Source organism: Periplaneta americana, chromosome 2, assembly GCF_040183065.1.
Source record: "Periplaneta americana isolate PAMFEO1 chromosome 2, P.americana_PAMFEO1_priV1, whole genome shotgun sequence".
NCBI classification, from domain to species: Eukaryota; Metazoa; Arthropoda; class Insecta; order Blattodea; family Blattidae; genus Periplaneta; species Periplaneta americana.
The window spans coordinates 2,261,456-2,275,331 of record NC_091118.1 but is presented as its reverse complement, the minus strand read 5'-3'; the positions used below and the strand labels follow the sequence as shown (position 1 = coordinate 2,275,331).

General features: G+C 37.3%; 1 protein-coding gene across 5 annotated transcripts in view; it reads right to left on the bottom strand.

Annotated features, from left to right (window-relative positions):
* Window positions 1–1,622: 1,622 nt before the first annotated feature.
* Window positions 1,623–13,876, bottom strand: part of LOC138711762 (zinc finger and SCAN domain-containing protein 21-like) — a 39,853-nt gene continuing 27,599 nt past the window's right edge. For 4 of the 5 annotated variants that reach the window (XM_069842948.1, XM_069842964.1, XM_069842975.1 and 1 more), the window contains exons 8-9: window positions 10,973–11,841; window positions 1,623–6,584 (exon numbers count right to left, since the gene is read on the bottom strand). In XM_069842948.1, the coding sequence (XP_069699049.1) occupies window positions 11,211–11,841 (631 nt within the window). In that variant the 3' untranslated portion in view covers window positions 1,623–6,584; window positions 10,973–11,210. The remainder of the gene's footprint in view (window positions 6,585–10,972; window positions 11,842–13,876) is intronic. The other variant, XM_069842982.1, reaches the window with a different exon arrangement.

Sequence of the window (13,876 nt, the reverse complement as noted above, 5' to 3'; positions counted from 1 at the left end):
GGCTACTGATTAAGTTATTTGTTCATTGTTTTTACACATAGGTCTTATGGCTATGTTAAATCCCTATATCCTATATTCAGAAAAATAAAATAGTTTAATCAGTGCCATGTTTGTAAATTAGCAAGCTTTGGCAATTTATGAAACAAGAGAACAGCACTGTCCGACTCATAGGCTCTCTCCTCTGTTTCTCAGATGTTTCTACTCTCATAGAATGGCACTTTGACAGATTTCGCAACTACTGAATGATCAAATTAGCGTGAAATTTATATAAATTTGTATGTATGTATGTATTTATTTACACTGCAAGTGGGCAAGCACCCGGTGGCAGTAATCCATAATGAATCTAATGATTTTGTGTGCAGTAATGTCGACATAACGCACACCCTATTCAAGCTGCTAGTACACGGACATGCTTGGAGAAGGCACATCCACAGCTAGTGTCTGAACTCTAGTCCTGGTCTAGTAGTGAGGCACTTTGAGCTAACAGTTGCAAGTACAAGTACCTATCAAATTGAACCAATAACGAGAAGGATGTAACAGCTACAAAAAATATTAACGTTGAAGGATGAAATGATATCACTGTTTTATTTAGACAGGAATATCTATAATGGAGATTTCTTTCTTTGTTATTGTAACTGTAACACCGGTAGACAGAAGTGCTAAAACTATATTTTCATCAGTTGTTTTGGTACAATGTGAAAACAAATTCTAATTACAGTTCATGCAGGGGAAAGAAAGTGCCTGAGCACACACTTGTCTCTCCATTCAAGATCAAAAGCAGAGCTTTTTCACAGAATCAATATTCGCCGCATTGCTAGGGAATCGTGTAGGACTATTTTAAAAAAACTACAAATAATGCCCATGGCTTGTCAGTATATCTTTTCATTAATAATCTTCCTCGTATGTAATCGTGAAAACTTTGTAACTAATTCAACAGTTCATAGCATAAATACACGTCAAAAATGACTTTCATACTCCATCGGCAAGTCTATCGTGCTATCAAAAAGGAGTGCGTTATATGGCAGTAAACATTTTTAATAGCCTCCCTATCAATATAAAAAATGAAACTCAAAACATAAGATTATTTAGGGCCAAATTAAAGAAGTACCGGTACCTAATTTCTCACACTTTCTATTCTGTAGGTGAATTCATGACATTCAATAACACTTCATGAAATTGATACTAAAACTTTGTGTTGTACTAGTAGACTATATTGTAAACCTCTTCTGTATAAATTTCATCTAGACTGTGACTATAAATTAAGACTTTATAATAGTATTAAGTTTTTTGACTTGTTCCATATTCTAGCTGTGAAGCAATGTATGAATACCATGGAATGTTAATAAATACAATATAATGGAGGCAGGCATAGCCACCAGTTCTTCTGTATCACACAAACACACTCCACGACTTAAGACAGTGTTGTCAGAGCATGTGTTCAAAGTCAGGCACTTTTCTTACCATGCACACAGTCAGGTAGAGGAAGAGATGGGATATGAAGCTGGCCATACAGAGAAAAGCAGGGTTAATGCAAGGAAGATTCTAAAAAAACATGCATTCACATATTTTTTTCTCAACTAACAGGAATTGTGGGAATTTTTAAAATAAATAATGACAACACATTGAGTTGAAGTTATTTTTTATAATAATTACACCAAACCATTAACATCTGAAAGTTCATGCTATAATACAAGTCTTCAAACTTAAAGATTACATTTACATAGGAGATATTTCATAACTCTCATAGAGCAAGTTTCTTTCTTTACATTGTGATGTTCTTTTTTTCATGTGTAAAAGTAAGGAATTAAGAAAAATCTAAAATATGTATACTATACACGATTACTAATTAAAAGAATTTATTATGCATATCACTTAAGAATTCAGTTATAACTAGCTACTTATAATAAGAGCTTTGTAGTTTTCAATTTAAAACTAATAACTAAATTCTTAAAGTATTTATTAAGCTATAAGCTCTGTAACACAACTGCCCACTGCAGACTGACAGGTACGTTACAATTACGACCAGTCGCAGTTCATGATACACATGTTACAATCCAAGTAATGGAATACTTCAAATTATTTCCTCAATGAGCACTTCACCTCACAGCTGCTACTGGTTAATACAAACATATGTCCAGAATTCTTGTTGGAGGAGAAACAGCACTGAACAAAACCATCAATAATTCAGCAGGAATTAAAGAAAATATATAAAAATCGCATTTGTATAAATAATGTTCAATAAACCCATTTTCAATTTAATGAAAGAGAACAGATACACAGTTATCAAAGTTCATGCAATGTCTGTACATAAAAAAGAAAAGAGAAACAAAATTATCCTGAAAATAACAGAAGTATGTTTGAAACAATAAGAATATAACCGTGAGCAAGAAGTTTAGAAGATTTTGCGATGTTGTGCAACAAGATGGCTGTGTTAATCACATTTAACTTCAACTTCATATGGGTTTTGGCTGTAGACTTTATTCGTGCTCTTTAATGTTGCCCTATTACCATGACAACATGGTTCAAACAAATCACTTACTTACTTACTGGCATTTAAGGAACCCACAGGTTCATTGCCGCCCTCACATAAGCCCGCCATTGGTCCCTATCCTGAGCAAGATTAATCCAGTCTCTATCATCATATCCCACCTCCCTCAAATACATTTTAATATTATCTTCCCATCTACGTCTCGGCCTCCTCAAAGGTCTTTTTCCCTCTGGCCTCCCAACACTCTATATGCATATATGGATTCGCCCATACGTGCTACATGCCCTGCCCATCTCAAACGTCTGGATTTAATGTTCCTAATGATGTCAGGTGAAGAATACAATGCGTGCAGTTCTGTGTTGTGTAACTTTCTCCATTCTCCTGTAACTTCATCCCTCTTAGCCTCAAATATTTTCCTAAGCACCTTATTCTCAAACACCCTTAACCTATGTTCCTCTCTCAAAGTGAGAGTCCAAGTTTCACAACCATACAGAACAACCGGTAATATAACTGTTTTATAAATTCTAATTTTCAGATTTTTTGACAACAGACTGAATGATAAAAGCTTCTCAACCGAATAATAACAGGCATTTCCCTTATTTATTCTGCGTTTAATTTCCTCCCGAGTGTCATTTATATTTGTTACTGTTCCTCCCAGGTATTTGAATTTTTCCACCTCTTCAAAGGATAAATTTCCAATTTTTATACTGTATTTCCATTTCGTACAATATTCTCGTCACGAGACATAATCATATACTTTGTCTTTTCGGGATTTACTTCCAAACCTATCTCTTTACTTGCTTCAAGTAAAATTCCCGTATTTTCCCTAATCTTTTGTGGATTTTCTCCTAACATATTCACGTCATCCGCATAGACAAGCAGCTGATGTAACCCGTTCACTTCCAAACTCTCTCTGTCATCCTGGACTTTCCTATCCCCAATAATTTCATCTATATACGGAGTTAATCTTCTAAAAAGAATATTGGACAAAATTTTGTACGTCAACAAAAGTGATATTCCTCGAAAGTTACTACAGTTAGTCTTGTCCCCCTTGTTAAAGATAGGTACGATTATGGAGTCCTTCCACTGTTCTGGTACAATTTCCTTTTCCCAAATAGCAAGTACAAGTTTGTAAATTTCGCTAGATAATGCGCTTCCACCCTCTTGTATTGGTTCTGCTGGAATTTGATCGATACCTGGAGACCTATAATTTTTCTGATTTTCTATCGCAATTTCGACTTCAGAAAGTGTGGGTTCGGGTATAAATAGCTCAGCAGTTTGTATTTCAATTTCGTCCCGATCATTTCTATTTGGCCTATGTATATTTAGTAGTTGTCAAAAATAGTTTTTCCATCTGTTCAGGATTGAATGAGCAAGTCACCATTCTCATCCTTGATCACGTTTACTCTTGCCTGATATCCATTCTTGAATTCCTTTATGCCCTTATATAAATCTCTAATGTTTTTATTTTTACTATTTGTGTCTACCTCATTCAGTTTTTCCTTCATGTAATCTCTCTTTTTATTCCTAAGTGTACGACTTGCTTCCCGTCTTTTATTGAAATAATTATCTCTATTTGCCTCAACTGGATCCTGTAAAGATATCAATTTTGCCTGTTTCCTTCTTTCTACTACCGTGCAACAATCTTCATCAAACCACGGTTTCATTTTCTTAGTTTCATAATAACCTATGCTCTGCTCAGCTGCAATTTTGATATTATCTCGGATATTTTCCCACACGCTATTAACATCTAACTCTTTCTCAACTTCGTCGGAACTTGCTAATACAGCAAACCTATTTGAAATTTCGACCAGATAATGTTGCTTCGTTTCCTCGTCCTTTAATTTCGGAATATTGAATCTTCTAATATTAACTTGTTGCTCTACTCGCTTGGCTACTGATAGTCTTTCTCTTAGTTCTCCAATTACCAAATAATGGTCAGAATTACAGTCTGCCCCCCTGAAGGTTCGCATGTCCACTAAAAATTGTAATGCTATCACGACGCTTTCTGTATCGCGTCTGTTTGGGGTAGCCTTTAATTGATCATTTGGCTATAAACATTATTCGTTCTTTTATATATAAATTTTCAGAATTAAATTTTAAAAAATTCCAAATACATAAATTAAACAGTGTTAACTGAGGCACTAAACGAAGTGCTTGTCACTGAGAGAAAAATTAACTCAAAGATCTCAAAGCAGCAGCTATAAGAAAATAAATTCTAAAGTGTTTTAAAAATTATGGATTTAGTACTATGAGTCAAGTTGCCGAAATTCTGAAAAGTCAAGACTGTAATGAAATTGTGTCTTAACACCATTCCATTGCTACAAAGCATCTTCTTGGGACTTCTCCAGACATCATGCATTGTTCCACGATAACAGACTTTGTCTTGTGATGGTAAGCATGCAAAACCCACAGCAAGAACAAAGTAATGTCACCCATCAATGTCTCGTCACAATTGGTAAGTAACAGCACTTACTTTACATAATTATAAAATTAGTTTAAATAATAATGAATCAAAATATCGATGATGGTTGAATAGGTACCCCACATGTAAAAAAAAATTGAACAAAGTGACATTTCACTTCATTCTCATCAAAAAAATTTTCCCGGATCTTCTACAAACACAACTTAAGTCAAAGGATGGATACAAGAAGAGATCCTCTGATGCCAGACATTAAAATGTTTCTTCACTCTCCTGTAAAATTGAATTTTCTGACATAGGGTTGCAGTTCAAAGCCATTAATAATTTTGTTATTTCTTTTTATAAATAAATTTATATTTTCAGTACATAAAAATAAATATTTTAAATTTTTAGCACCTAAAAATCCGTTCTCTGGTAACCAGTCTCAGAAGTGGGCTGTGAATGATGAGACCAAGTTAATAAACTGAGAATTCACGTGCAATGTTTACAGTTTCTTTATATTTGTTTAAATAAAGAATGCCAGATGCTCCACAAGATACCCTGCCTAACAGCTTTCTGAATGCTCTGTCCCACAGACAGGGCTTGTTCTGTGTCAGTTCTCTCTTATGCTGTAATTATAAGATTCATTATTATAGACAACACGACCCCGACTATTTTCTGTTGTCAAAGCTGTAATATATACATCGTCACTGTTTATCCTTTGTTCATATTATAGTGCGAAGTCTCTTCATATGTTACAAAAGGCTCTTGTCTGACAACGGCCTCACACCAATTTTCGATTCTGAATTCATCTCATTCATCAAGGACAGTCGTGGCTTACAACAAACAGACCCGAGTTCAAAAATAAAGAGCAGTTGGATTATGTGGTGGACAAAGCCATCATTTCACAAACTATAATTTACATCCCTTGTGTTCGCACAACACTGGATTGATGATGGGTGATGGCTTCGCAGCTGCATGGCAGCAAGATCTGTGAGGTACTTGATGCAGGGTGGAGCAGCACAACTGACACGAAAGCCTCCTTGTATCCAATGCTTAGGGGCGCTCCAATAAACACCTGAGCCACCGGCGTAGCTCAGTCGGCTAAGGCACTTGTCTGCTGATTCGAATTTGCGCTCAGGCACGGGTTCGATTCCCGCTTGGGCTGATTACTTGGTTGGATCTTTTTCCAGGTTTTTCCCAACTGTAAGAAGAATGTCAGGTAATCTATGACGAATCCTCGGTCTCATGTCGCTATCACCAATTCCAGTTGATACAGTGTCGTTAAATAACCTAGCTGATACAGCGTTATTAAATAATTAAAAAAAAAATAATACTTCTACTGCAAATTGGACAGTGTATAATATCATCTGCAGAGAATATGTTCCACGATTTTAGCTTTCTCTAAAATAATTCTGTAAGTAGGCCTATACACCATTTTAATTAATATTAAACTTTACTGTCCGAAGACAACCTCATAAGTGACACCAATAAGGCATCACTCATGAGACAACTAAGGCAGGAGATAATATGGTATGGTGTCCAGTTTCTTTCCCCCTCCATTGCATACATCGCCGACTAGCTACATATTACACTAGTCAGACTTCAGATGTATACAAACAATTGTTCTTCCTCTGACACATATCGTCAAGTGAGATGTACTGCCTGATAATAGATGTACATATCAGCCAGCACCTGAAACAGATAAGGACTGAATTCAGCAATGCATAATCACCATGTCAGACAGAGGGGAAACCCACCAGCTTAGCTCGGACTGTAGAACATTTCCTGCCGATCCAGAGCTGCACTTGAGAGTGGGTTCGATTCCCACTTTGGTTTTTTCCGAGGTCTTCTCCAACTGTAAGGCAAATATCACTTCATCTCGCCAAAAAATTGTAATATTGTAAAATGTTGACTTGTTTCACGTCTCAAAGCTTCAATGGTAATGTAAGATCTTGGAATACAATAAATGAAATGGTTCAGATCTCTGGAGTAAAGGTTAGCGCGTCTGACAGCAAAACCAGGTGGCCCGGGTTCGAATCTCAGTCAGGGAGTCACCTGGTTCAGGTTTTTCCGATGTTTACCCTCAACCCAATATGATCAAATGCTAGGTAACTATCGGTGCTGGACCACAGACTCATTTCACCGACATTATATCACCTTCATTTCATTCAGATGCTGAATAACCTGAGATGTCGATACAGCGTCATGAAATAACCAAATAAAAAAAATGAAAATGGCGGAAAAAAGTAAACCCATGCCGAATCTTCGGTCACATCTCACTACCACCAATTCCATTGACAGTAAATAACCTAGCAGTTGATACAGCGTCGTTAATTAAAGAAATGGCAGTATGAAGCAACTCTAATTTTCGGTTTACCAGTATGGCTTTCGTTTCGAGTACTTGCCCTATAATAACTAAACAATGAACCCAAAACAAAATGGAACCTCAAAAAGAAATAATAGAGTATTTCTTTCTACCATACGCCAAACTGCTGATTTCCTAAAACACAAACCAGAAGGATTTAGAAAAACGAGAATGCCCCACTTCAAAATGGGAAGACATAACCCTGATGGAGAGATTTATTTCAGTTGTTCTCGTGCTAATCACGCGATACCGCCATTCTGGTTGGATGATCGTTCACCTCTGCTCAGGCATGTGGATGTGAAGCCAGAAGCCGGGTGTTGCGCCTCGGATACTCTTTTATTGCTCTATAGTACGAAGAAAACACGAGAAGTGACGTGACAGAGTGAATTTTTTTTATTGGGTTATTTTACGACGCTGTATCAACATCTAGGTTATTTAGAGTTTGAATGAGATGAAGGTGATAATGCCGGTGAAATGAGTCCGGGGTCCAACACCGAAAGTTACCCAGCATTTGCTCATATTGGGTTGAGGGAAAACCCCGGAAAAAACCTCAACCAGGTAACTTGCCCCGACCTGGATTCGGACCTGGGCCACCTGGTTTCACGGTCAGATGCGTGATAGAGTGAAGGCAAACTAGGGGAAGCATTTGAAATATGGATATGGAGAAGAAAGGAAAGTGTGAAGTGGACAGACAGAATAAGAAATGAAGCTGTGCTGGGAAGGGTGGGTGAAGAAAGAATGATGCTGAAACTGATCAGGAAGAGGGAAAGAGAAGAAACTGCCTATTGAAGAATGCACTGAAAGGAATGGTGAATGGGAGAAGAAAAAAGACAATACACAACATTAAGATACATGGATCATAATTATGCAGAGACTAAGAGGAAGGCAGAAAAGAGGGAAAATTGGAGAATGCTGGGTTTGCAGTGAAGGACTGGCAGATCACTATGAATGATATAAGAAGTGTCGTCCTGTTACCCTGGCATTCAACAACCATATGATTCAACAATTCAGAATTTAGTGGAAAAAGTGAAAGCAGTTCATTTTTAAACATAAAGATGCATGTATCACGTTGTAACCGAAGAATAATTGCACTGCATATGCTATAGTGGAGAACAACAGGCTGGCATACCAAGACTTAGAAAGGTAAACTACAGCCTTATAAGGAAACAGTGCACCATGTGCATAGAGTTCATTTTTGTGGTCATACTGACCCACAGCTAAGCCTAACACCAGACACTGCAGTTCTGCTTGAAGTCGCACAGCATGATGTTTGGTGTGCAATCAGTCGTATAACTGGGCCGATATTTCTTTTCATGATACCGTATATTCCAAACGTATTTTAATAATACATTATGAAACTAGTTTATGATGTTATGCTTCATTGCGTGTTTGGGAAATTGACTAGTGCAATGACTCTAAAACATTACAAACTTATTTCATACGTTAATTTTTGTATGACAATATTATGAAAAATCAATTCATAAAGAAATAACACATCAAATTTACAATGACTGCTAGTTTGACATAATGGTCGATGAGAAAGGGGTTGTTATGATAACAATGATGTATTGAATATTAAAGCATGACAAATCATTTCAGAATACAAACTTTATTGTACTTACTCCAGCATTATAAACAGTCTTTGTTAGTGAAAATCTTGCATAATATGCCACATTATTGTATCAGAGCCGTTAAATATTACCATGGCAACTAAACTGTCATGACAGCATAACTTGTGCCACAAATTAACATTATGAAACGATTTGCCATGCTATAATATTCAATACATCGTTGTTGCCATAGCAATCTCTTTCTTCATAGACCATGATATCAAACTACCCATCATTACAAATTTAATATATTACTTCCCTATTAATGTTATCACACAGCAAAACAGTATGAAACACATTTATAATGTTAAACAGATATTGCACTCGCTTCATTCGTTCCATAACATTGACTAACACCATGAAATGCATCATCATAATCTGTGAAGTAACAGTTAGTCTGCCTAACCGTGAAATGAGCGGGTCCGGGTTCACATCCTGTTGAGGTAAGTTACCTGGTTGAGGTTTATTCCGGAGTTTTTCCTCAACTTATTCGAAGCAAATGCTGGGTAACTTTTGGGGCTTGACCTTGGACTTATCTCGCTAACATTAATTATCATCTTCATCTCTTTAGATGCTATATAGCCATAGAAGTTGATAAAACGTCGTAAAATAATATATATATAAAATCAGTATATTGCCAACACAAAAGATTTAGAGAGTGAACTGAAAACTAACCTCGGCAAGTTACCTTTGGATAACAACTTGATCTCCCCAGACACCATTAAGAACAAAAGAGGCCTAATTGACTCAAGGAAACTCAGGAAAATTTTGCGCTGTGAAGAATTTAATAAATGGTGTCAACTGCCACAGAAAGGTGAAGGGGTCAGCTTATATCAAGACTTCACTCCGCAAACAGCTGGTCAGACATCACACAGGCCTTTCTAGCTCCGAGTGAAAAGATGCGCTGAAGATGACCGGTAATGTTGCTGCTGAACGCGCTATTCAAGATAAACCACTGTAGGCGATGCCACAGTGAGATTGAAACTTTGGCTCATGTCTTGGGTTCATGCCCATTTGGCGAAACTCTTCGTGACAGCAGACGTCACAAGATCAGGTCTGTAATCGCAACATGCCTTAAGTGCAATGGCTACACTACCTATGAAGAAGTCCATGGAATAGCGGATACCGGAAGTCATCGGCGTATTGATATTATAACATTTAAACCTGGAGAGACAAAAGGTTATATTTTGGATCCGACCATCAGATTCGAGATGCATCAGAATCAACCCGAGGAGGTTCATCTAGAGAAAAGGACAATTTACGAACCCACTATCCCTTATTACAAAACATCATATAAACTCAGGGATATAGAAGTCATCGGATTAATGGTGGGCGCTAGAGGGACCATAACGAAACAATTCGTGTCATTCTGTCATAAATTCGGAGTCCCAAGAACAACAATTAAGGAAATTTCTTATTATAGCTTGAAGGGTTCTCTGCAGATTTTACGGCGACATTTGTATTTCAATTCAAATTACAGTTGAATTTTCTCAGTCCATTTTTTTATCTGTATTTTATAAATTTTCATTATGTGAAATATTATCTACCGCAAATTGCAGTTTCTTGTAAACAAATTTCTTGTAAGACATTTTTAATGTCATTTTAAATGTTACTGTTTAACATTCCTTGTCTCTGGCAACCTCACCAAGTTGAGGAAGATTTATATGGCTCAAGTTATGCTGCCATAACATGTTTTGGTTGGCATGGTGCAATCTCACGGCACCGCTACAATATTCAGGCATATTGTGGGCGATTTTCACTAACAACAGAGACTTTATGTTGCTGGTGTAGAAAAAAATATTACGAATTTTTTCCAACAGCTTACAAAAGAAAAAAAAAAATCTACGGATATTTTCAACAAGACGGCGCAAGAGTCCATATGGAGATGTAGTATTTGTTGTCATCACCTTTCAGAAAAAAACTAACAGAGCTACATAACACGATTGAAAATAATCAGGTCCATATCTATCAGTTATACCAACCAAAACAGATAAACTCTGTGCATATTCAAGGAAGAGACATGAACCAATTCTAAAACAAATTTAAATAAAAAGACTACTTGAAAAGTGATCTCAAGGCAGGAATTAGATGTGATGAATTCTTACCTTGTGAAATCCTTACAAAGTTGAACCAACAACATTTTGAGTGAATCTTGACTCACTTGTTCCGCATTTTATGCTAATGTAAGGTTTATGGAATTCAATAAATGAAATGAAAAAAATTCCATCCCATTGCCTTGGTCATCACAGTTCACACAATGAAGCACATCTTTCTCTTTAAGGACATTCATAAGATCTGTTTCTGCATATGATTCCACACAAGTTTTCCTCGAGCACGTGCACATTACAACACGTTGATTTGAGTTTGCTCATTCATGTGAACTCGTGAGTGAGTTTTCAACGAAGCCAGGCTCGAGAAGTTTTCGTTGCACTTCCTGCAGACGTGCGTGTACTCGTTGCAGTGCAGGCGCAAGTGCTGGATGAACTGCTCCTCGGTGAAGGTCCTGTCACACAGCACGCACCGGTGAGGCTTCTCCTGTCCGTGGACTCTGACGTGCATCTCGAGTGCGTCCACGCTGCCGAAGTGCACGGAGCACAGTTCACACCGGTAAGGCTTCTCCGCGCCGTTGCAGGTGTCGCATGTCAGCTGTTTCTCTACCGGGAACTTGCCTCTACTGAGCGACGAACGTAGATATTCGGAATGCGTCTCCATGTGCGAGTACAGTTTGTAGGAGTCGCTGAGCACCTTACCACACAGCCTGCACTTGTGCTCTCGCTCTCTGGAATGCAGCTTGTAGTGCAGCTTCAAAGTGCCTGTGTTCAGAAACTTCTTGCTGCACATGATGCAAGTGTGAGGCCGGCGTTTCTGATTCAGATAACATTTGGAGGAATCAGCTGCCACTTTCCTATTCTCCTCTGAAGACACGTTTCTTCTCATTCCCTCTGTTGGACGAGATGCAGTGGGCACAGCATTCCTGGTAACACAAAAAGGCACGGCTGAAAGATGTCAGTGGAATCTGAGGGTAAAGTAGATCACCTCCATGTGGTAACCCCTGGGTAGTGCAAAATTATCTACAACAATGGTCCAAATGGGCTCGAGCATCCCAAAGAAGGGCCATTACAAGAACAGTTGGAATGTCATTGCATTGTTTCCATAATCATAGCTTTCCTGCCCTTTCCATTTGCTTTTTTCGGTCCCGGATAGTCCCATATAAATACCTCATGCTTCATCATCAGTCCGCCTGTCGTTTCACTGCATCGATCCAGTCCTGATGCAATAGTTTCCCACATGGATAATTCTCCTTCACTTTGAGAATCTCTTTTGCTCTTCATTATTATCTGTGGACTTGGTGAAGACTTGACAACACTGTTGTGGAGAGCAACACAATGTTTCTGAAGCATCTCTTCATTACGAACAATAACCAAATTTTCTACACACATCACTTTTCAGCTGTACTTCGTGTTCTCATATGCTTCCACTTCCAACATTTATTATCCCCTCACATATGTTTCATCCATTATTTATCGCAAGTTTGTGACTTTAATAAATATTGTCAATGATAATTTCTCAGGGGAACAAGAACGATAATATCGGGAAACCATTAAAATTATCTTATTTACACATGTAGAAGATGTTACAGCTTCAGTACATGTAAGATCACTTAACTGAAAGTTCTGAATGTTTCTTGCGAAAATTTTATTAAATTGACTTAAGGGTATGAATAGATACAAATAGTGAAAAAAAATCATCAAAACATGGAAACATAGTATATATATATATTGCTAAAAAAATAATTTAAACGATTCACCTTTCATAACGTATAGTTTATTAAGCCCTATTGCGTGTCACTTTTAATTCCCTTATAATTAAACTTAAAGTGAATGGAATATAAGTGAAACGTGGACCCTCTCAAAGAAAGCCGTGGAAAAGATCGATTCTTTCGAAAGAAATATCCTGAGGAGAATGTACGGACCTGTATGCGTGCACGGGGAATGGAGAATTAGATATAATAACGAACTATACTCCTTGTATGGAGAGCTACCCTTGTCACATGTTATTCGGATTAAGAGACTCAAATGGGCAGGTCATGTAATTAGAATGGAAGAACATCGAGTCCCAAAAAAGGTATTTTCAGGAGATTTCGGAGGAGGAAGGCCAGTGGGAAGACCACGTAACACATGGGAAGATGGTGTATGTCAGGATGCACTACAAATCCTCAAAATCCGAAATTGGAGAGTCACAGCACAGGATCGACAAGTTTGGTGGAGTGCAACTGGGGAGGCCATGACCCGAAAACGGGCCGATGCGCCATAGAAGAAGAAGAAGAAGAAGAAGAAGAAGAAGAAGAAGAAGAAGAAGAAGAAGTGAATGGTACATAGCAACAGGTTTTTATTCATCAGCCATTCTCTCCACTTTCTGATTTTCAGCACATTTTACACTTCAAAATGCTCTAGTGAATCAAGTTTTTCTTCAAATGGCCTGAAAGTTTGCACACATGTTCATAAATGCGTCATAAATTAATAGACATATCATTTTCATTGCACTAATTAAAATACTGTAGCCATTAATTGTTAAAAAAATAATTACAATGTAAAATTTTTTTCTTCAAAACTTACTTCTAATTGTAAAAAGCAATTGTCAGTTTTCTTATTTATGTATAAATAACATAGGATTTTTTTAAGGGAAAATCATTTGAATTACGAAAACCAGGGCAATATTTATACAACGTTCATTAATACAATATAAAATTAATAACTTAAAAATTACTTGAGATAGCAAAGGGAAAACTTGTATGATGGATACCCATATGACCTACAAAGTGTGGTAAAAATTTCAGCTGCATAGGACTGAAATGCAGAAGTTTCAAATTTCAGAAACCCATTGTCTTAACATATTCTTCTCATGCTATTTTAGATGTTAAGAAAACAGGATCTAAACTAGGTACTACCCGTCTGCGATCTGCATGGCCTAGCACTAGGAAGGTCCTCATTATAAACTTTATTTTTGTA